Consider the following 23063-nt stretch of genomic DNA (forward strand, 5'->3'; position numbering starts at 1 on the left):
TTTGTAGAGTTTGTTATTGATTTGATATATAGTGAGAGACAGAGACTGCGGCGGCAGCGTGTCGGTTGGTCTGTTACCCAGAAAGCAGTTGGGCACAATATCACAACATCAACACCGTGAGTGAAACAATGACTCAGGTAGATTACTATTTAAAGTACTTGGGGGCGAGTTATTTATAAATGTAGATGTGTAATAAGAGTACGGACCAAATTCTTAAGAGTCTAGTCTATGTGCCTTATATATGAAAAAAAGTTTTAAAATAGGCCATTCATTGAAGGTGCGCCTTATAGTGCGGAAAATACGGTAATCGTAATCTCCACTCCAGTTGTACCAAATGTACTAACTGGAAGGGAACAAATTAAGAGTTTACATGGTTGTTGACTATCAGTGGTAGTCAAAAGGAATCCAGTAAATAATAATCAATATTGATGATGATAATATCACTCCAGTGCTTACAGTAAGCTGGGCTGAAAGGGAAATGTTCTGTTAGCGTTGACCATCATTTCCAAAGGGCTACATATTGTTATCTTATCTAGTGTTATTCACATAAGAATTGATGTGATGAATTTGTGAAAATGATCCTTTTTCTGGACTTCATTAACTGTCTGGAGTTTTTTCCTGTTGCTTTATAACACTGCAAAAAGTAGTAATATAGAGAACTGGGAGCCGGTTGGGTTATATGATTAACTGATTAAAAGAAAAAAGTTTCTAATGTTTAAATTTATTAATTTTGACATGCTGATTTAAAACATTTATTCTCTCTATTTGTCCTTCCAGCCTCTCAGGATTCTTTAGATGTGACTCTAGATGTTTATCAGGGGGATTCATCTGTTGTTCTGCCCTGCAAGAACAGCCAGTTATCAGAAGGGATTCTCTCAGTGAAATGGAGTCGCTTTGACCTCAACCCCAACACTGTCCATCAACGGGGAGAAGGAGACGACCTACAAGCTCAAAATGGACTCTTCAGTGGACGAACATCAATGAGGTCTGATGCTGTAGATGTTGGTGATTTCAGCCTCACTCTGAGAAAACCTCAACTTCTAGACAGCGGTGTCTACATCTGCAGCCTTCGTCAGGAGACGGGAGAAAAAATGCTGACGGGCATTCAGCTGAATGTCAGAGGTCAGCTAATTTGGTGTATACACACACACAGTATATATCCAAAGTATTGTGTAATCCACAATGTGGGTCATAATCAATAATTGAATTCAGATGTTTCAATCACGTCCTTGGTTGCAGATATAAAATCCAGCATGTAAACATTCAGGTTATAACCAACATTAGCAACAAGACGCTCTGAGAAGTTCAGTGGATTCTAAAGTGGCATCTTGACAGGATCTAATTCAGTTTATTTATTTATATATATATATATATTGTGTTTTCTACAAAAACAAATAATTTTAATTCAGTCAAACATACATTCCAATTAATTCTGGATATTAAACAGTTCATTAAGTTCAGCTTATTATTCAAATTAGTTTAAACATTTTCTTTCTAAGGAAACCCAGCAGATTACATCAAGTTACTGACAGAATGAATCCTGTGGAATGAGTCTGAGATATTCTCTCTATTAAATGTTTTACTTTAGTGATAAACTGAAAGTGACTAAGAATGACAGACGGCAATATGTACCGATGTTAAAAGATCAGCAATCTAAATGTTTACAACACAAGTCTGGATGTCCAGATATGAGTTTTGATATGGATGTTATGAACAACTCATCATTATTTCTGTAGGATTCTCCACTCTTGATGGTTTATGCTTCCGTTTTTGGTAACACTTTATTTGAAGGGGGGTGAATAAGACTGTCATGACACTGTCATAAACATGACATAACACCTGTCATGAACATGAATAAGCCTTCATGAATATTTATGACTGTTGTCATAAAGAGTCGTTCTGTAAATTATGACACTTTTAATACAAAGTTGACATTATTCAAAATGTCTTTGTTATGACAACTTGACATTAACCAATAAATCATTACTGTTCAAACTTTACCTTTAATAACATAAAGTTACCTAATTTTTAAAGTAAAATCAGTAATTATTTTATAACAAATTTATATCAGTAATGATTTCTTGTTAATGTCAAGTTGTCATAACAACGGCATTTTGAATAATGTCAACTTTGTATTAAAAGTGTCATAATTTACAGAATGACGCTTTATGACAACAGTCATAAATATTCATGAAGGCTTATTCATGTTCATGACAGGTGTTATGTCATGTTTATGACAATGTCATGACAGTCTTATTCACCTCCCTTCAAATAAAGTGTTACCCAGTTTCTTTATGTCTTCCTGAGATTGTGAGCTAAAGGGCTTTGCTGGACACCAGCATGATCACACAGGGTGAAACTGGTTGTATTCATCCTGAAGTGACATTAGAGATGTTTGCTGAATGTGTTGAGTCAGTTTTCACTCTATTATTGAGTGGTTTGAGTCTGGACTAAAGTCATGAGTCTTAGGATCGAGTCAGACTGGAGTCACAAATTATAAAACTGTGAAATTGACTTTCACACTAAAATCTCCTGGGTGGACTTTAGTTTCAACCCTGATATCTTACAACAAGCAGAAGGTTTGTTACAATGAAAACTCACCTAATGCATAACTGTGCATCCTCACTTTTTACCAATATATTTTCAACCTGTTATCAAGTTTTGTCAGGTTTGCTTTACTGTGTGATTCCCCACTTGAAAGGAATAGTCTCTACTATGAAACTTTTAACTGGTTTTCACTCAAAGAGCCTTCAATTTAGCTGAACCATCTTTATTTTTTATGATGGTCACATGGTGATGTGATGTAGCCTTTCACCCATAGGTAAAAAAACCTCAGAAGAAAGGTCAGCAGAGAAGAGTGGCTGCCTGGCATTTCACCAGAACAGTTATTACAACATGCATGATGTATCTTCAGGTGTGATGCATCATAAACATGTCACACTTCAGTAACTGTTAAAAATGTATTTATTTTCCACATGCAAATTTGTAAGATATAAATTGCCAGCTACAATGAAATACATTGTTCTTCAGATGATCCTCATTATTTTGAGTGATCATTTACATATTTCTTTAATCAGTTAAAGATTTATTAATTTGCAGCTTAACTCCTCATTATTCCCAAATCTAACAAAATTGAAAAGAAAAATATACATTTTTGTTAGGAAAACCAATTGGTCAAAAACCTAGAGGTAACAATATCTCATTTTCATAACATACTTAAAGCTGCAGTAACTTTTATTTAAAAAATGTTTTTCTACATATTTGTTAAAACTGTCATCATGTCATGACAGTTTAAGACAAATAATCTGAAAAGATCACCTCCTCCACCTCCTCCCTGTGCTGCTGTCATCTGCAGAAATCAGAAACAACCAATCAGAGCCAGGAGGAAGGTCTTAGCGCTGTCAGTCAAGCTCATGAATGTGCTCCTCAATCTGCTAATGGTGGAGGAACAATTTACTGTTACAGGAAAACAGTTTAACTCAGGGGTGTCAAACTCCAGTCCTGAAGGGCCACAGTCCTGCAGTTTTTATTTAATGAAAAGATTCACTGAAACATAACATGGTGCCAGTTAACCTGTTGGTTCCTTTCAAGTTCTGCATCCAATCAGAACTCAAAATCCCAGATTGACTCCAGTCTGAATCCTGAACCTGAGAAGAATTAAAAATGAGATGGAAAACACAAACTGACTGATGGACATATAACAGGTTAAGCAACTTGATTTGTATTTTAAGTTAGTTAAAAGTTTAGGACTCAACTCAAGACTGAAATGTCTTGATGTCAAACCCGACCTGAGACTATCATGTATTTACTTGGATGGAAAGAAAAAAGAAATTAATCCAATATTTTCTATTTTGTGAAGCTTCAAGTAAAACAGGTTACTGATTTTGAATACATGAGAACAGCTTTGGATAATAGATTCTCCTTGAATTCTATGCAGATTATTACTTCAAGTCAAGATGGTAAGTTTTTACCTCGAAACAACTGGAAGCTTCACTGCCAGTAAGCACATATTGATCATAGATTATAAATTACTTACGGAGTGTTTTGTCCTGAAAAGCTGATCAGACGATTAAGATTAGCTCTAAACAATTCTTACTTTATGATAAATACGTACATAAGAAAGTCATCAGGTCTATAAAGATTCGTATTTATTCAGTAATTCAGCTTTTTTCCATCTGGCAGAAGATAAAATTTTCAGGTCTGAAAAAACTGCGATGAAAAACATTTTTTACTTTAGATGTAACTTTTTAAAGAAGGAAATAATGAAATATCTCAGTTTCTTTGCAGACATGAATATCTCTATGTATGTTTTTGTTTGGAATTATGTACTTTGCTGATTTATTGATGCTACAAGTTTTGTACATTTTAGGATTTCCATTTGTCTACATTTATAGTCAAAGTATTTTATTGTCAATCACATATATTAGAATCAAGATTACGTCTCTTGCCATCCCTTTAAGCTAAAAACTCAGCTGTCATACAATTAAACAGAAGGTTTTTAGAACCCATTAAAAATCAAAGTTGGAGTTGAATTATAAAATATAACTTATCTTTATAACATTTTGTGTTATGAAGATGAAGAAATCATGACTCTCTTCCTCTCCCAGGTTTATTTGGGTTTTCACAGCCAAAATGCCCTGCAAGGTGGACAGTGAATTATCCAACCTTATTTTACCTTTTCTAGTCATGAGTGGATTGAATTTACTACATAAATTTTACTGAAAAATTATTTGTCTTTTGGATCAACACTTTAACTGAATTAAGTTCCTAAAATGTAACTATTTGGACAAAACTTTCTGACATGAGGCTTTTTACTTCAACTAAATGACTAAAAGGAAAGTAGAAAAGAGAAACAAAATGTGACCAGCAGGGGGAGATTCTTTATGCACAAGATGCACCAGAACACAAACTGAATGCACAAGATTGTATTAACAATTTTCTTAAAATATTTCTCTTTTTAAAAACATGGCTTCAGGCATAATACTCGGTCCCTGAACATAAAGGTATGAGGTGAGGACAAATTCATTTATTAAAAAAGAAAAAAAAGAAAAAAAAAAAGAAAGCAGACACATTAGTAATTTCAATAATGCACAACAAATACAAAATGTAAAAGAAAAACACTTCAAGCAATGAACAAATTGTTGTCGTTCAGTTTCAAATGCCTCAACAGGCCAGAGGAGTCATGCCACACAGCCTGTCCAACAGCAACAGGTTAACAGGTTTAGTCGAGAGCAGCCAGGTAAAATAAATTAAAATCTAATAGGTGCTTAGCCAGGAGTGGAAACACAGCCTGAACAGGAGGGAGCAGATCAGCAGGTCAGGACTAGTTGGAAGCTGCAACAACCTGCAGCTGCAGCCGCAGAGCAACGCTGCAGAAACACAGCAGGTGCAGCACCTAAAACCAACCATAATCCCAGCCATAGATTGCAAAAATACCACTTATGATCTCAGATGAGCAGATCAAGAACACAAGCCAACATGTAGCAGGGGAAACTAAAACACACACACCTTGATTGATGCTTCACACACACCTTGATTGATGCTTCACACACACCTTGATTGATGCTTCACACACACCTTGATTGATGCTTCACACACACCTTGATTGATGCTTCACACACACCTTGATTGATGCTTCACACACACCTTGATGCTTCACACACACCTTGATGCTTCACACACACCTTGATTGATGCTTCACACACACCTTGATTGATGCTTCACACACACCTTGATTGATGCTTCACACACACCTTGATGCTTCACACACACCTTGCAGTGCCTGTCCAACTATGAAGGTATCTGCCACCAATCAGCAGTGAGCTTCTGACTGCATCTGGTGCTCAGAGAGGGGAGGATGGAAAACCATCCACCACAAAAAGAAACAAATGATCTCAGAATAGAAAAATATCTCATCTCTAACTGGTCTTTGTTTTTCCATAGAGATTTTTCCAACTTGGGCCAGAATTTTCCTGGTTCTGCTGATTCTACTTCCTGTTTCTGGAGGCCTTTTATTTCATTTCCGACATTATTTCATATCAGGTGAGTTCCTCTTACATCAGTATCAGTACTAATGTCCAACATGCTGAGGTTTTCTGAGTTTTCCTGAGACAGATTGTGAACATTTCAGACAATGAAGCCTGTATTGATACAGAAAGATGAAGGAAGCTTCATAGTCGTGGTTTCATTGTTTACGGTTATGGATAAAATGCTGAGTTTTCCTGGTTTCTATGGTCAGGAGCTGAACCCACATGAACTCAATATACGTTTGTGGGTGAATGAGAATAGAAATAATCTACAAGTTTATAATAGGAAGTACTGCAGAACTACACAAAATGGTTGAATTATCCGTCTTGTTATGAAGATGAATAAATCATGGCGTTCCTCCTCCCATCAACAGTCTCCAGGTTCACCTGGTTTTTCTGAGCCAAAATGGAAAAATCCATTGGGAAAACTTATAAAAGTTTCCACAATCCTTTGATTTATGGCATTTTGTTTCACTATAACTATAACTATTATAACTATAATCCTGCTGATCATAACAGAAATTCTAAATTGGAAACATTTATTACAGGCGTCCAGATCAGATTTTTTGCCCCCAAATCAGAGTCTTTATTTTGAGTATTGGCCGATACAGAGTCCCAATCTGATACTTAAAAAAATTCATTGAAAAAATAAAGAACAGAGAAACCGAATAAACCGAATAAACTTACATATATAGACGATCCGTGAAAGAGATTTAACACTCGATTCTGATTGAGTCTGAAATTACGTAATGTCAAACAACGTGGTAGATAAAACATTAAAACATTAAAGTTACACATAAATATTTTCATTGTTTTTTTATTTTATTTTCTCTACCATTGTACATCATAAAATGCTTTAAGCTGCTGCTGTTTCTGGCAAAAGAAAGACAAATGTCTGATTAGTTGACCTGCAGCTTCAGACCAGCAAACGTTTCTATGATTCACTGAATGATTTATGTTTGTAAGGTTGATGCACTGCAGCACAAAACCTTCAAATGCAATAATGATGAAATAATTACTAATAATTGAAAACTTGAATGTAAGACTTTTCTAACATCAACCTTAACCTTGTAGGGTCGATTCCATAAAAGGACAAACTGAAATTCCCAGATCCAAAGTTCTGATGAGTTTCTGTCTTTCCTGCTGAATATTCCTGCTGTTTCTCATCCACTAAACATAAATCCAACCCACATTACAGGATGATGATATGAAGTCATTGAAACTTTTTCTCTACTTTGGATCCATCAGTAACTGTTTTTATCTCCAGTTAGTAGGAAACAACAGTAATGCAGTTATCAGGTGGTTAAAAAGTACAAATATATTCATAACCATGTGGATGATAGTGAATCTTTTCTTCTGAGTCTTTGAGAGGAAGTTTAGATCACATGGATCCTCTGTCAGCATCTGGTCACTAAATCCTGAGCTCCACTTTGTGACTGAGGTGTTTTTCTCCTGGATTATCACTGAGGCTCCATCACTGTGAACATCAACATCATCAGTTCTGCTGCTGTCAGTGCAGCTCATCTGTTTGTTTCTCAGTCTACAGGGTGGAGGTGGATTCAGGAGAGGAGTCTGTTCTGCTGCCATTTAAAACTGCAGTCTGTCTGCCTGGAGGAGTCAGAGTGAGGTGGAGACACAACAATCGCAAAGTGGTCTACGTTAATGACGGGGACTTAGATTGGTATCAACACTGGCTTTATAAAGACAGAACGGAGATTAAAGAGAAATCAAAATTTGGAGACTTCAGTTTGACCCTGAAGAAACCAACAAGCAGAGACACAGGAACCTACAGCTGCACCGTCTACAAAGACTCATCAGATGAAATCCTGACCATGAAGCAGGTGCTGCTGAAGGTCAAAGGTCAGTACTGTAAATATAGGCTACATTTTATCTCTGATAATATCTCCATTAAAGAATAATGAGGATAAATGTTATAGAAATATAATCTATAATAATAAAGAAAATGATGTAATAAATAATGGCAGGACTATTTACAATAGATGTTATGAAATAAAAGTACATTTCTGGGTTTTATTTAAAATTATTAACTATTTAGGAATACCAGCTTCCATCTTTTCATCCATCTGTTGTTCCTACCAACTTATCCATTCAGGATGATGATAGGTACTTTTTCTCAAACCTATATAAAAGAACCACAGACAACGTATATGAATTTTATGGCCAGGCTTTTGCAAAAGGAGAAAACTCCGTCAACCGCTTCTCCAAGCTGTTCACAGAGCATTCTGCCCTCCTTCCGCGTGAGCCCCTGTTTTTATTGTCAAGGGGGCAGTCAGGAAAAACAACAGAGGTCGTAAAACTTCTAACCCAAACATCTAGCAACTCAGTTCCAGGTGTGATATCTGATCTACGGTCTGAGCCCGGATCAAATCTCGGTCAAACTGTTAACAAGACAACATACGACTGCACACAGGCAGTTAGGAGGTATTCTAGTTGATAAGAATTTAAGGTCTGAGAAACACAGAGTTAACTGTTTCACATGAAGATGAACAGACAGTCCTGACCTCCAAGTCAGTTCATACACACATAAGGAAGAGAACACTTTAAACAGAAAATTACAACAATCTATAGACTGAATGTGAACTAAAGTAATAACAAAATGATAATACCGAAACTTCTCTAACAGATGACACTGAGGTTTTGGTTCCTAGAACCACTGGGTGAGGAGGGTTCAGCATAAACTGGTCACCAGTTCATCACAGGACAAGTGGAACCAGAATAATCTGTATAAAATGACTAAACTTTAATGTTTCAGTTTAGTTTCTTATCAAAGGGATAAAATTATAAACATATAGAAACAATTATTTATGTCTGTGGATTTATTTCAATAACTTGTTATAAAACAGTAACTTCTCTTTAATCATATTCTAACTTTCTCCTCTCCTCCATCCAGCTGGTCCTGACTCTCTCATCATATCCATAGACTTTGGTTCAGGATTCAGTGGCTACGCCTTCAATGTTAAACCCAGACAGGAAGGAGGAGAGACCCAGATAAAGAGATGGAGGAATGGACTTGGACTAGACACCCCAAAGACTCCAACCTGCATCCTGTTAGATGAACATGAAGAATTTATGAAGTTTGGTTATGAAGCTAAAACAGCATTTAATAATATGAGAGGAGGAGAAGCTGAGAAACATTATTTCTTTGAAGACATCAAGTGGTGGATCCTTAACATGGTAAGTAAAAGTAAAGAACTACAGAAAAATCTTCTTCTTTCTTGGATCCTATCATGTTTTCTATGAACACACCAGCCTTCTCATTTTGAAACTGTCACTATTTGAATTATCTAACATTTTAAACCTGACATGTAGATAGTGTTAAGGAAATAAATAAGTCTCACCAAAGGTGAAACCCTGAGTCAATCAAGAACAAAATGCATTTTGATTATTATTTTATCAAGAAATTAACCAAAGAATAGGAGCAATGACTCCCCTCACTAGTCCAGGGAAGTGAAAAAAGATGAAAGTTCATCACTTTTAATATCCACCAGCCTCTAACAGAGATGGGAGAAAAAGAGAGAATCCCAGAGATGTGAAGTTTTAGTTTTTTCACAACTCTGATATTTGGACCTGCAGACTGAGACCTGATGGTTCAAACCCAGTTCAGAAATATCCTTTATTATGTGTTTCCAGCGAGCTGCTCCACATGAAGGATGCTTTATAGCTATGATTGATTGATTGATTGATTGATTGATTGATTGATTGATTGATTGATTGATTGATTGATTGATTGATTGAAATAAAACAAAGTTTGACATAACAGTTCCTCCCTTTGGTCCTATGATGGATCACCTTAAACAAACTTTGTGTTTTCTGGAGATACATAACATATTAATATAAAAACTGTAACATATAAAAATTCCAAAACAAAATAAAAAAAAAACTTCAGTAAAATAAGTTCCTGTAGAAAAGGCCATTCTTCAAACAGAATTAACAGTAAAAGTGATTAATGCAACATATATAAAATAAATACAACATGATGGTAAGAAGTTGAGGATTAAGAATCATCACAAGCAAATTGTTCAGGAGTTTCTTCAGGTTCCAATAAAAACATGTTCAAGCAAACTTAAGGAGACTCAGGTACAATAATTAAACATTTTAATTTACTGTTTCAAAATTCAACAAAGCTGCACCAGATGGAATCTGAAAGTGAGGAAAAAACATGTTTAAGGCACTAATAAAGTTATTTTCTTAAAGGAACAAATGGACACACTGATTGGTCTACAGGAAAACACTGAACTCCTAAGGACTCCTATTGGAACTAATATGACACTGAAAGTTAAGAAAACGACTAATGTCAGAATAAACTTAATGATTTTATAGTAAGTAGTTCCAACTATGTTTTATTAACTCCGTCAGGTAGTTCACAGCAGATTCAACCACCTGATGCTCCAACACTTTGATGCAAACAGAACAGAGACTGAAGAAGCTCCATCATCTTCCAGGAGATGATCAGGGAAAACCCAATGAAGCATTCCTGTCATCTTTAGACATGATATTCCAAATCATTCACTCCTATCCAACCTGCAATAACTGTCCAGTTTGAAACTGGTGTGACCGTGAAGGTGAACTTCCATCTCTGCATGACAACACATCTGTTGAACACACAAACCTCACCAATCTTGGTGGGAGCATCAAAGGTCAGCATCAGGTCAAGAGCAGGAGCTTGAATATAAACCCTGCTAGAAAAAATGATGTCAGTTCATTCAAATTCAGACATAGCCTATAAATATTTTACCTAAGATTGAAAAGAAACACTTCCATGTTCAGTGTGCAGTTCCAATGAAAAACAACCAGGAAAGAGAAATAAAATCCTTATTTTAAAAGAACAGTATTAAAAAAAACAGTGAACACAAGCAGTATTTTTTCCTTATTCAATTCAAACCCCCCATTTGTTTGTGTTTTTTATTCACTAAACAATGTTCCTATCACTATTGTTATTAAAATGATTTAACTTCAAACCCTTTAACAGGAATCTGAGCCTCACTTGTTTTCCTCCTGACATGGCAGCACTAAATAGGGAAACAAGGCATTAATTTTTTCACTACCATTGAGACGAACATTCACTAGAAGAATGAATCCCTTTGAAGGAAAACTTCCCTGTGTTGTTTCTGAAAGGCTGACATGACAGAGAAAACCTTCATGCTTGACTGAAAAACTGAGTGAACAATTTACTGTCCATCTTTCCTCTGAAACAACTTTAGCTGCAAAACCAAACAAACAAACTGCTTTTGTTCTTCCCCCTAATTTTTCTTTCTGAAGTGTTGAAAATTACATGAGCAACAATACTTCAGATTCTTATTCTATTAAAATTTAATATGCACTAAATTAAGTACCTTTTCTGAAATAGTCTTTGTCATTTTAGATTATTATGAAAATCATAGTAATAGGAAAACCATTTATTCTCAAAGACCAAGTTATATAGAGAGGTGAGGTTTAAAAATAACAATTCTTCTTTTATCTACAGCTTCCTGCTTCCTAAGGCGTCTTTCTCTCAGGCTTCATACAAAATAAAACTCTCTGACCCTGAACCAAACCCGGTTTAAAGGAGTTTCACTAAGGGAGAAAAAAACCTCCCCAAAACCTTCGTTATCAGATTTGATTCTTCCCAGTAATTAATCCAGTTTCTTTTTTCCCATAACTTTCTCTTCACAAACCCTGAACAGTTATCACTACAAAATCTCTACTGAATGATTTCATAACCATAAATTGTTGGAACAATCTTATCATTTCATAAAAGCTTCAACAATCACCTTACAGATCCTTTAACCTCACAGTTATCAAGTTTAATAAAATCCATGTAAACTTTGAAATGACTTGAGGTTGAAGACATTTGACCTTTTTCTACACAAATGGAAAAGGCTGAACAAAAACAGCAAAAACTTTGCAGTAAATGAAATACTTGTTATAAAAGTCTGTTGTTTTAGAACTATTTTGGCATTCATAAGTCAAATCTACATAAGTTTTGTAGAAAAATAGCTGTTTTCTTTTCAATTATAAACATCATCTATGTTACACTGCAAAACATTTGGAAGTGGTTTAACTTGGAAAATGAAAGCTCATCTGCTGCTTTGAAAATGTGATTCAAGTCAACAAGAAATATTTATTGGTTTTAACTTAGAAATTAAAAGTTTATGAAGTTGATTCAACAAAAGACAAGATGTCCAAACATTGTTTTTTAGTTAATTTATCCTGATTGTGAGTTTTAGCTTCAATTCAACTAAACAATGACTTCACAACATGCAACAAAAACTTTTCTCTATTACTTCACTCACATTATCAAGTCAAAATAACTACTTATTTACTTCAGAATAATTTAAACTCCAGTTTCAAAATGAATGAACTTCATTTCTGACCTGGTAATTTTTTTTATTAAACTTCACAATGATTTCTACTCAAACATTCAGTGAGAACCAGGACATTGTCTTCAGGCTTTAAAATAAACATTTTCCTTTCCAACATAAAGTCAGATCAATGTAACACGTCCATCTCACTCAGAGCAACACAGGAAACAAAAAGCATTCTGGGAAATAGTTCCCACTTTAGTCTTTTTCTTCATTCAGTTTTTAAATTCACTCAAAAACTGGTTTATTCAACTCTTGGATTTTAGACTAAAGAGTCAACACAACTTATCACTCTAAGTTTATCTTTCTTTAACTCACATTTAAGTTCAAAATCTAAAACTCATTAAATTCATTTAATTCAAAAGTAAGAGATGGTAGATGCAACTAAATGCAGCTCAAACGTTTTACAGAATCTTAGTTTGCAAACTTCTGCATGTCTTAAATAATATTTCTCATCAGATTTTTTCCCGTGATGACAATCACAATGTCCACTTTACTTTACGCAACATAAATCCACAAGCATTTTGGTAAATCTGTTACATCAAAGAGTTTAAACCTGAAATTGCACTTTATACTAAATGCTAATAAAATCATCATTCATCTCCTTTCAGTGCCACATATTACATAATCCAATAGCATTTTGAGAGATTGCTCAAAAATTAATTTGTTCTGAGCATGACTGTATTTTAGTTTGCTAACCCTGTGATCCTTTTTAAAGATGCAGCTCATGAAGAGGGAGTTCATGTGTTTTTCTTTTTCTTTATGCAAATTCCTTGTTCAAAATAAAAGGCTCACAACTCAAAATCTGCCCAAGGTAACATCAACTTTACACAACCTTCCTGGTTTGATGAATTTGATAAATTAATCTTTATAAAGGAATCTTTATATAGTTAATCTTTATATAAAGGAAAAATTACTGGATTTAAGATAGTTTGAGGCTCCTGTTCAGACTCTCAGTTGGGATTTTATTTGTTTCTTTGCTCATTTCAGTCCCTTGTAGTTTTTCTAGTTATGTTTATGCTGGTTATTTCTTCCTCTAGGTATAGTTATTTATTTAGTGTCAGAGTCTACTTCTGCCCTTCTTAGTGCTTCTGGTCATTCTAGTGTGAGAATTATGTGTGTTTTGTTTTATCAATTCAGTCTCATGTCTGTCAGTTACTTCATAGTTTCTCCTTGTCTCACTAGTTTTATGTTTCTTCAGAGTTAGAATAATTTTCTGCTTCCCTGTTTTCTCTCTCTCCATCCTCTCCATCCTCTCCATCCTCTCTCCTCTCCTCACCCCCACAATCAGTTACATCATCAGACCAGGTCTATTCTTCACTCTTTCTACCTCACAGCTGATCAACTCCTCATTTCCTGTCACCAATCATCAATCCTTCACCAAATGCTCGGCCCACTTGGTCACAAGCCTTTTGTCCTTTCTTGTTAAAACATTATATATGTTTTGTATTCTTATTAATACATAAATGAAGTGTTTTATAGACTAGTATGTTTCAGCCTAATTTGTTCATATTAATTCATATTAACAGCAGTTAGAGAACCAAAAGATCACAACATTTTAACACTGAAGTTAGTCTCAGTTGTTGTCTGAATCTCTGTCACAGTTTCATCAATCACAAAAATTTAATCAAGCAAAATCCAAGTTTTTACTGTTTTGTCGACACACCATAACATTAATATTTAAACATAATCTGCTGATATTATTGGCATTTCTAATTTAAATTCTCACTCCTGTTTCTATGAATGAACTTAATTACTCAAATACATTCATATATTTATGTATTTATGTTGTTAATAATACATTCATATATTTATGTATTTATGTTGTTCATAATACATTCATATATTTTTATGTTATTCATAATTTGTCTTCCTATGATGTTGAGATCGTAAAAACCTTTTTATCAATGTTCAGTTTGCCTTATTCTACATCTACACTGAGTTAATTCTTTAAACTCTTTTTCTTTACCAAAGCCTTTACAATTTTTTTGATTATACTTTTATGTTTATGATCTAATTCGCTTCCTTCTGTAACAAGTTTGGAAAATCTGTCCCAGCATTCCTTAGTTTGTCCATGTTCACCAGAACCTCCAGGACTGGAGGAGGTCCGACCTTTTCTCTGAGCCTCGGCTCGACTCTGCACAGCTTCAAACTCTGTCAGCTCCGACATCCAGTCCCGGGGGATTCTGGGTTTCTGACTCAGACATGAAAATGTAAAATATTAGAAAACTTAATTATGAAAAAACCTCACTAAAACAGAATCGCTCCACAGACAGTTTGTGCACAAACATCACTCATACACACTCATTCCCTCACATTTATTTGCAAAATCATTTATGCAGAAACTGAAAATTAAGTTTGTTTCCCCCTTTTTACTATTTAGACGTAAATTTGCATCTGAGATTTACCAAAAACTTTTTGTCACCCATGTTTTGTTTGTAGACTGGCCAAGCAGGAAACTGTGGAACCGAACAGAATCCCGTTTAAAATGCAGGTGGATTTGCTGGCCAAGCATCCAAACCGTTCCACAAATTTCCAGATCTCCAGAATTCAGTTAGGACTCTCCGTTCATGCATGCAAGCTATACAGGCCCAAAATGCTGTTCTGTTTGCAGACTTGATCGTGAACTGTCAGGGAAAGTATCAGGGCAAATCGAATCCGGATTCTTACTATACAGCTGGAACGTCTTCCAAGCCGGGTTCCTTCCTTAACTTCACGGCGTAGAAGGAGCAAAGACACACCTGGACTCCCTATTGAAGGGAATCCCCAAAATTCAACATAGTAGAAAAGTTTAAACAAATGAAACTTCCTATAAGCCTCCAAAAGTCAACCAAGCAGATAAACAATGCACCTTTTGCAGTGATTACCCAAAACACTGACTCTTTCCCTGAGGTCACACCAACAGCCTAAAGTTATTTACTTTTAGAAATTACAAAATTAAAACTGTTTCACCGGAGCACAAAAACGTCGGGCTCTTTAAGGGGTTTGGATTACTGACCATGCAGAGATTCGAAAACACATTTTCCAGACTGATTAGGAGAAACATATCACAATCTCTGCTCAGTCAGAATTCTGCCTCCACCACTTTAGACACCAAGTTGTTAAGGAAATAAATAAGTCTCACCAAAGGTGAAACCCTGAGTCAATCAAGAACAAAATGCATTTTGATTATTATTTTATCAAGAAATTAACCAAAGAATAGGAGCAATGACTCCCCTCACTAGTCCAGGGAAGTGAAAAAAGATGAAAGTTCATCACTTTTAATATCCACCAGCCTCTAACAGAGATGGAGAAAAAGAGAGAATCCCAGAGATGTGAAGTTTTAGTTTTTTCACAACTCTGATATTTGGACCTGCAGACTGAGACCTGATGGTTCAAACCCAGTTCAGAAATATAGATAGATAGATAGATAGATAGATAGATAGATAGATAGATAGATAGACATAAAACAAAGTTTGACATAATAATAGGTTTTACCACTGGGTCTCTATAAATATAGATATTAATTAATATCTCTTTCATTTCAGTCTAATAGGTTTTGTCTTTTTTCCCACTGCTGATCTTTATTCAACATTAATCTGACAGGAAGTGGGGAAAGACAAGCAGCAAAGGTAGCGAGGACTCAAACTCATGTTCATATCGAGGTCTTTAACCTGCCTAGGGGGCGCCACTGCGCCAGGTGACGCCATTAGTTTAATAGTTTCTGAACAGAAAAGCAGAACTTATACCTAAGGTGTCATAAGAAAAAATCCATAGGAATCATACGAAACGTGAACATATGCCCAAAATCCAAAAATGTCCCATGTCAAAAAAAAATAATCTTGATTTATAAAACCATTTTAATGCACACTTCAGAGCAATTGTCCCTTTATAAATCACAGCTGCACCTCCATGTTTCCATAAGGTTCCTCCTCAGGTTCTGCTCTCTACTCTCCCATATTCAATCATAAAGGTCAATGCAAATTATCTCATGAATAATAAAGTTTATTAACGGATTCAGACGATTGTGTGAAAATCTGTTCCTCTGTCAGGAGCGTCACTGCAGCCAGAGAAGCAGATCTGATCATTTTCACAGCTTCTGACTGATTTCTTGGTAAAATAACTCATATAATCATGTCCAGGTTGTAACTTTCACTTTTATTGGCAGCTGCTGTTAAAAAACAACAATAACAAAATTGTAGAATAAATAAATAAATGAGGTTTTCTTACAGTTTTGTGTTGTTTTTTTAATCTGTCTTTTCCCAACTTTCACCACTTAAGCTTGATAAATAAAAGTCAGTCACAATTATTTAAATTAAAATTGAACTGTAAAGCCATTTACAACAGTTAAAATTAAATAAGCACAGAATCTACATCTGATTAGTTTTTAACCAGTAAAATCTGTTATTTCATCTTTAAATCAAACTATTGTTCAGCTCATTAAAGGAATAAGTTTCTGCTTGAACTGACTTTAAGACTGCAGCAGTTCATCATGAGTAGATTTGATAAACTATCCTGGTATGAACACAAACTAACAGACTGAAACCTGTTGACAGGACGACTGGAGGTGGGGAATCGAAGCAGCCAACGGGAAGTCGATGTCGACCCAGAAGGTTTTTACAGAAGTTCTGAGGTTCCTGAAGGACGATGCTCTGAAAACCATCAGATCTCATCCAGAAGGAGGAGAGTTCACAGCGTCTGACTTCACCTGGGTGATGACTGTTCCTAAAATCTTGATGGATTATCGTAAACAGTCCATAATAGAAGCTGCAGTTCAGGTAACATCATGTTTTTAGAGTCATCATCTCTAAATGTTCATCAGAATCAGACTTCTGGTTTCTCCTCCAGGCTGGTCTTGTAACAGACGCCACTAAAGACAAACTGATGTTTGTTCTGGAGTCAGAAGCAGCTTTGACCTGGTGTTTGAAGCTTCAACCTGATGGTTTCATCACACAGAACCACAGCAGAGACTCACAGGATCAACCTGCAGGAGCAGCAGAACCTGATACCAGCTGGAACGGTACTGAGTGGATCTGTAACGTCTGGCAGACAAACATTAACGGGTTTTAGTCTGTTTGTAGGATATGTGTGATATATGAATGGATTCTCTAGATGATCCGTTTGGACTAATTGAATTGAAGCAAGTCATGTAAAAGTATTTGATTCTTGAGAATAGGGACAAAATGGGTTTAAATTTCCCCATTTTTTATTATTCCTCAAGCTTATGTATTCAAATATGACAAATAATGTTTAGGAAATGTAAAGATGCTAAGGTGCAGGCTCCCAGTTGCAACATTTATTTTGAAAATTAAATTTTTAATGGACCTGATCCAGAACTTTGTCATCACCATCTGACAAAAATAAATACAAAATTATTTTAATGACCCTATTAGTGATATTTTTACTAAGACAAATGCTTCTCAAGAAACAAATAAAATATTTAAAACAAACAACAAAAAGTCCATCTGATGGAGTTGATACAGAACTGAAGGTGACAAACTAGTGAATAAAATAAAAACTTGATGCATGTGAAGAAATGCAATGTATGTAAAATACATTAAAATGTGTTAATTGCAGATTTAAGTGAGATTTGACAACAATTTCACTGAAAGAGACACAAAATCTGATGGAGTTGACAAAAAGCCAAACTACCTCAATTTATATGATGTTATTCTGAAGGAGGTCATATTGTAGCTCATCAGGTCCATGAAATCTTTATATTTTACCAAAATTAAGCTTTTATTTCACAAAATGTCACCAAAGTTTTGTAAATTGTTAGTTATTGTGTTGACACATCATGGTTGTGACGAGCAGCTTAGGAATAAAAAGAAGAAAAAACTAAAGAATAACATAAGCTAACCGGAGCTAACTAGCCTCTTAGCAAAGGAAGAGAAAAGAAGAGGTCATGGGGTCATCAGAGGTTCTGGTGCCCTGACAGGTCACCAGCTGGAGATGGGCACTATGACCTCCTGACCCCACTAGGGACAAGGATGAACAGAAAATGGATGGATGGATATTTTGTGTATATTTTCTTAAAACGTTGTTCTTTATCCATAGGACCCGTTTGGTCCTCCAGAATCACTGTTTTACATTTTTGTTCATAAATGTTTCACCACATCTTTTACCAACCTAACAAATTCTAATTTCCTCCTTCATCTAATAACTGATTGTTTTCACCTCGGCCCAGAATCTGGGAATAAATCTTTTAAATCACTGAGGGGGAAATTTGCTTCACTCTTTATTGCTGAATAATTTTAATTCAGCCACAATGGAGAGTTTTCCAGTATTAGTTCATGTTTGAGACGATGTCTCAGCATCTTAATGATGATTTTATTTTAACCAATCAGAGGCAGACTTCCTGGTTTCCTTCCGTTTTTCTTGAGTCCATCAAATTTTCTTACAAATCTTGGATATCAGACCTTTTGTTGACCGAGTCTTTATGAAACCAGAGTTTCTGGTCTTAAACTCTCCCATGAAGGTCAGTTTTACCAAGTCTCCCTCTCTCTCTCTCTCTCTCTCTCTCTGAGGGAATAGAGCTGGAGACGGGAGTGTCAGTGTGAGTGGAATATTTGAGGCGGGGCTGGCCGCGATGATGCCTGGGCGGGCCGGGGCTGGCCACGATGATGCCAGGGCTGGGGGCAATGATGCCGGGGCTGGGCGCGATGATGCCTGGGCGGGCCGGGGCGCCGCCGGGGCGGGCCGCCATGATGCCGGTGCGCCGCCGGGGTGGGCCGGGGCGCCGCCGGGGCTGGCCGCGATGATGCCGGGGCGGGCCGGGGCTGGCCGCGATGATGCTGGGGCTGGCCGCGATGATGCCGGGGCTGGGCGCGATGATGCCGGGGCTGGCCGCGATGATGCCGGGGCTGGGCGCGATGATGCCTGGGCGGGCCGGGGCTGGCCACGATGATGCCAGGGCTGGGCGCGATGATGCCTGGGCGGGCCGGGACGCCGCCGGGGCGGGCCGCCATGATGCCGGTGCGCCGCCGGGGTGGGCCGGGGCGCCGCCGGGGCTGGCCGCGATGATGCCTGGGCGGGCCGGGGCGCGGCCGGGGCTGGCCGCGATGATGCCGGGGCTGGCCGCGATGATGCCGGGGCTGGGCGCGATGATGCCTGGGCGGGCCGGGGCTGGCCACGATGATGCCAGGGCTGGCCACGATGATGCCAGGGCTGGGCGCGATGATGCCTGGGCGGGCCGGGGCGCCGCCGGGGCGGGCCACCATGATGCTGGTGCGCCGCTGGGGCGGGCCGCCATGATGCCGGTGCGCCGCCGGGGTGGGCCGGGGCGCCGCCGGGGCTGGCCAAGATGATGCCGGGGCGGGCCGCGATGATGCCTGGGCGGGCCGGGGCGCGGCCGGGGCTGGCCGCGATGATGCCGGGGCTGGGCGCGATGATGCCGGGGCTGGGCGCGATGATGCCGGGGCTGGGCGCGATGATGCCGGGGCTGGGCGCGATGATGCCTGGGCGGGCCGGGGCTGGCCACGATGATGCCAGGGCTGGGCGCGATGATGCCTGGGCGGGCCGGGGCGCCGCCGGGGCGGGCCGCCATGATGCCGGTGCGCCGCCGGGGTGGGCCGGGGCGCCGCCGGGGCTGGCCGCGATGATGCCTGGGCGGGCCGGGGCGCGGCCGGGGCTGGCCGCGATGATGCCGGGGCTGGCCGCGATGATGCCGGGGCTGGGCGCGATGATGCCTGGGCGGGCCGGGGCTGGCCACGATGATGCCAGGGCTGGCCACGATGATGCCAGGGCTGGGCGCGATGATGCCTGGGCGGGCCGGGGCGCCGCCGGGGCGGGCCACCATGATGCCGGTGCGCCGCTGGGGCGGGCCGCCATGATGCCGGTGCGCCGCCGGGGTGGGCCGGGGCACCGCCGGAGTGGGCCGCGATGATGCCGGGGCGCCGCTGGGGCTGGCCGCGATGATGCCGGGGCGGGCCGGGGCTGGCCACGATGATGCCAGGGCTGGGCGCGATGATGCCTGGGCGGGCCGGGGCTGGCCACGATGATGCCAGGGCTCGGCGCGATGATGCCTGGGCGGGCCGGGGCGCCGCCGGGGCGGGCCGCCATGATGCCGGTGCGCCGCCGGGGTGGGCCGGGGCGCCGCCGGAGTGGGCCGCGATGATGCCGGGGCGCCGCCGGGGCGGGCCGGGGCTGGCCGCGATGATGCCGGGGCTGGCCGCGATGATGCCGGGGCGGGCCGCGATGATGCCTGGGCGGGCCGGGGCGCGGCCGGGGCTGGCCGCGATGATGCCGGGGCTGGGCGCGATGATGCCGAGGCGGGCCGCGATGATGCCTGGGCGGGCCGGGGCGCGGCCGGGGCTGGCCGCGATGATGCCGGGGCTGGGCGCGATGATGCCGGTGCGGGTCTGGGCGCCGGCGGTAGTCGGTGCGGGTCTTGATGCTACTGGATCTGGGGATCCTGGTGATCCTTCTATTGTAACTGTAGAGGAACAGCCTGAGGAGCGATTCTGTGGTCGCTTTAATGAAGTTGTTACCACTGATGGTGAGATGATACATGATCAATCTGTCGAAGTTTTGATGCAGATTCAGAGGAAAAAAGATCTGATGAAATTTTTTGTGAAAACCTTTGTGAAGATGAAAGCATGCTTGATGACGATTTGCTGAAACTCTCAGAAAAGGAAAAGTTCTGAACCTGCTAACAGCAGCACTAAAGCTCTCAGAGCTCAGAGAGCAAACAAAGCAGGAGAGCAGCTTGGAGTCTGATAGTAGCTTTTCTTTGAGCCAAGATCAGCAGAATCTGTATCCTCCTGCTGAAATTAAGAAGTTTTTGCAAAAAACTAAAGGACTCAGGATGATAAAAATTGAAGAATATTTTCCAGATCTAAAATTGTTTGTTGAATCCTCTCGGGTTTTAACAAAGAAAACTGGACATTTTGTTGATGACGTGTTAACAGATCAGGAAATATATCGCTTAAAGAAACTGATTTTGAAAGTCAGACACTCACTGCTGATGAAGATGAGGACATTTATAGACATTTTTTACGTCTCTGTGTCTTTTCTTTTGTTTCTTCATTTCAATGTGTGACTTTAAAATAGGCACCTTAAATCTAAATGGTGCCAGAAATGAAGAAAAGAGGGCTGAGTTTTTAAGACTTATGGCTCTAAAGAACATTGATATAATGTTACTTCAGGAGACACACAGCACTGCTGATAATGAGTGTGATTGGAAGAAGGAGTGCAGAGGGGAGGTCTTTTTTAGCCACAAGTCCAGTTGCAGTGGCCGTGTTGGGATTGTGTTTTCTAGGAATTTTTTCCTGTTTCTTGTGAAGCAGAGGAAATAATTGAAGGTCACTTATTAAAAGTTAAAACCAAATATGAAAAATTGTTTTTCTTAATGTGTATGCACCAACTAAAGGGGTTGATAGAATGGTATTATTGATACTTTAGGTGACATTGTAAATGACTGTAGTGATAATAATGATTATTTGTTTTTGTGTGGAGATTTTAATTGCACTGAGAATCCGTTACTTGATAGGAACCACTTAGAACCTCATGCTGAATCCTCTCGGAGGCTCAGGCAGCTGACTGCGACCTCTGACCTTTCAGATGTGTGGAGAGATTTCAACAGGAATCAGACAGTAAACATGGAGTCATTCTAAAGATAATCTTTTATCCTTGGCAAGATTGGATCGTATATATGCTTTTAAACATCATTTGAATATATTTAAAAATTGTTAAATAATTCCTGTTGGTTTTTCTGATCACTGTCTGGTTTGTTGCTCTGTGTTTATTAAAAATGTCCGTATACAGAGTGTCTATTGGCATTTTAATACCGCTCTTTTGAATGATACAGCTTTTAGAAAAGCTTTTGAATATTTCTGGGTCAGTCATAAACAATCTAAATCAGATTTTTCTTGTATCCAACAGTGATGGGATTATGGTAAATGTCAGATTAAGCAGTTGTGTCAACAGTTCACTCGCTGTATCACTAGAGACATAATCAGATCTATGAGGGACTTGGAGACTCAGTTAGTAGAGCTGCAGGGTTTGGCGGCGTCTACAGGAAACCGAGGGTTTTTAACTTCCCTCAAAGATAAAAAGGCCATTCTGGCCAACCTGTTGGGCACAGCAGCCAAAGGAGCCTTGGTCAGATCACGCTTCCTAAGTGTATCGGAGATGGATGCCCCGTCTCACTTTTTCTTTGGACTAGAAAAAAAGAATGGGCAAAGGAAGATTGTTCTCTCCCTAAAGACTGACTGTGGTTCTACCATCTCAGGTTCTTCTGAGATCAGGAAGTTTGCTGTCAGTTTCTACAAAGATCTTTTTAAGAGTGAACATTTGGAGAATCCGGATGTGAGCGATGGTTTCTACGAAGGACTTCCTCAGGTGGATGCTGAAGCCGATCGAAAGCTGGAGGCTCAACTCACGCTGCAGGAACTGCATACTGCCTTGATGAGCCTAAAGAGTGGTAGATCCCCTGGCATCAGGGGCGGATCTAGAAAAATATTTGTGGGGTGGCAAGAGGGTGGCAAGGATGTTTCAGGGGGTGGCAACAGCCAAAGCACAGGCAGCAGAAATACAGGTGAAGTTTTATTGCCCAAAAACCAAAATGACAGTGTGGGCATAACACGAGATAACACAGAATGGACAAGATCATAAAGCAACCAAAAACGAACAAGAGAACAAGAAACCAACAAGAAACAAAGCCAACCATGAACTTAAATATAATTAAGGCAAAACT

At 39.4% G+C, this 23063-nt stretch overlaps 1 protein-coding gene across 1 annotated transcript in view; it reads left to right on the forward strand.

The window, feature by feature from the left end:
* LOC148160952 (heat shock 70 kDa protein 12A-like) overlaps positions 1–23063 on the forward strand; it is a 37130-nt gene that overhangs the window by 3523 nt on the left and 10544 nt on the right. Inside the window, exons 3-8 of the mRNA XM_088002940.1 lie at positions 778–1122; positions 5944–6042; positions 7566–7886; positions 8938–9221; positions 16924–17145; positions 17216–17387. Of these exons, the coding sequence (XP_087859066.1) occupies positions 778–1122; positions 5944–6042; positions 7566–7886; positions 8938–9221; positions 16924–17145; positions 17216–17387 (1443 nt within the window). The remainder of the gene's footprint in view (positions 1–777; positions 1123–5943; positions 6043–7565; positions 7887–8937; positions 9222–16923; positions 17146–17215; positions 17388–23063) is intronic.

Source organism: Poecilia mexicana, unplaced genomic scaffold (genome assembly GCF_051168715.1).
Source record: "Poecilia mexicana isolate PSO_F unplaced genomic scaffold, ASM5116871v1 scaffold_2, whole genome shotgun sequence".
NCBI classification, from domain to species: Eukaryota; Metazoa; Chordata; class Actinopteri; order Cyprinodontiformes; family Poeciliidae; genus Poecilia; species Poecilia mexicana.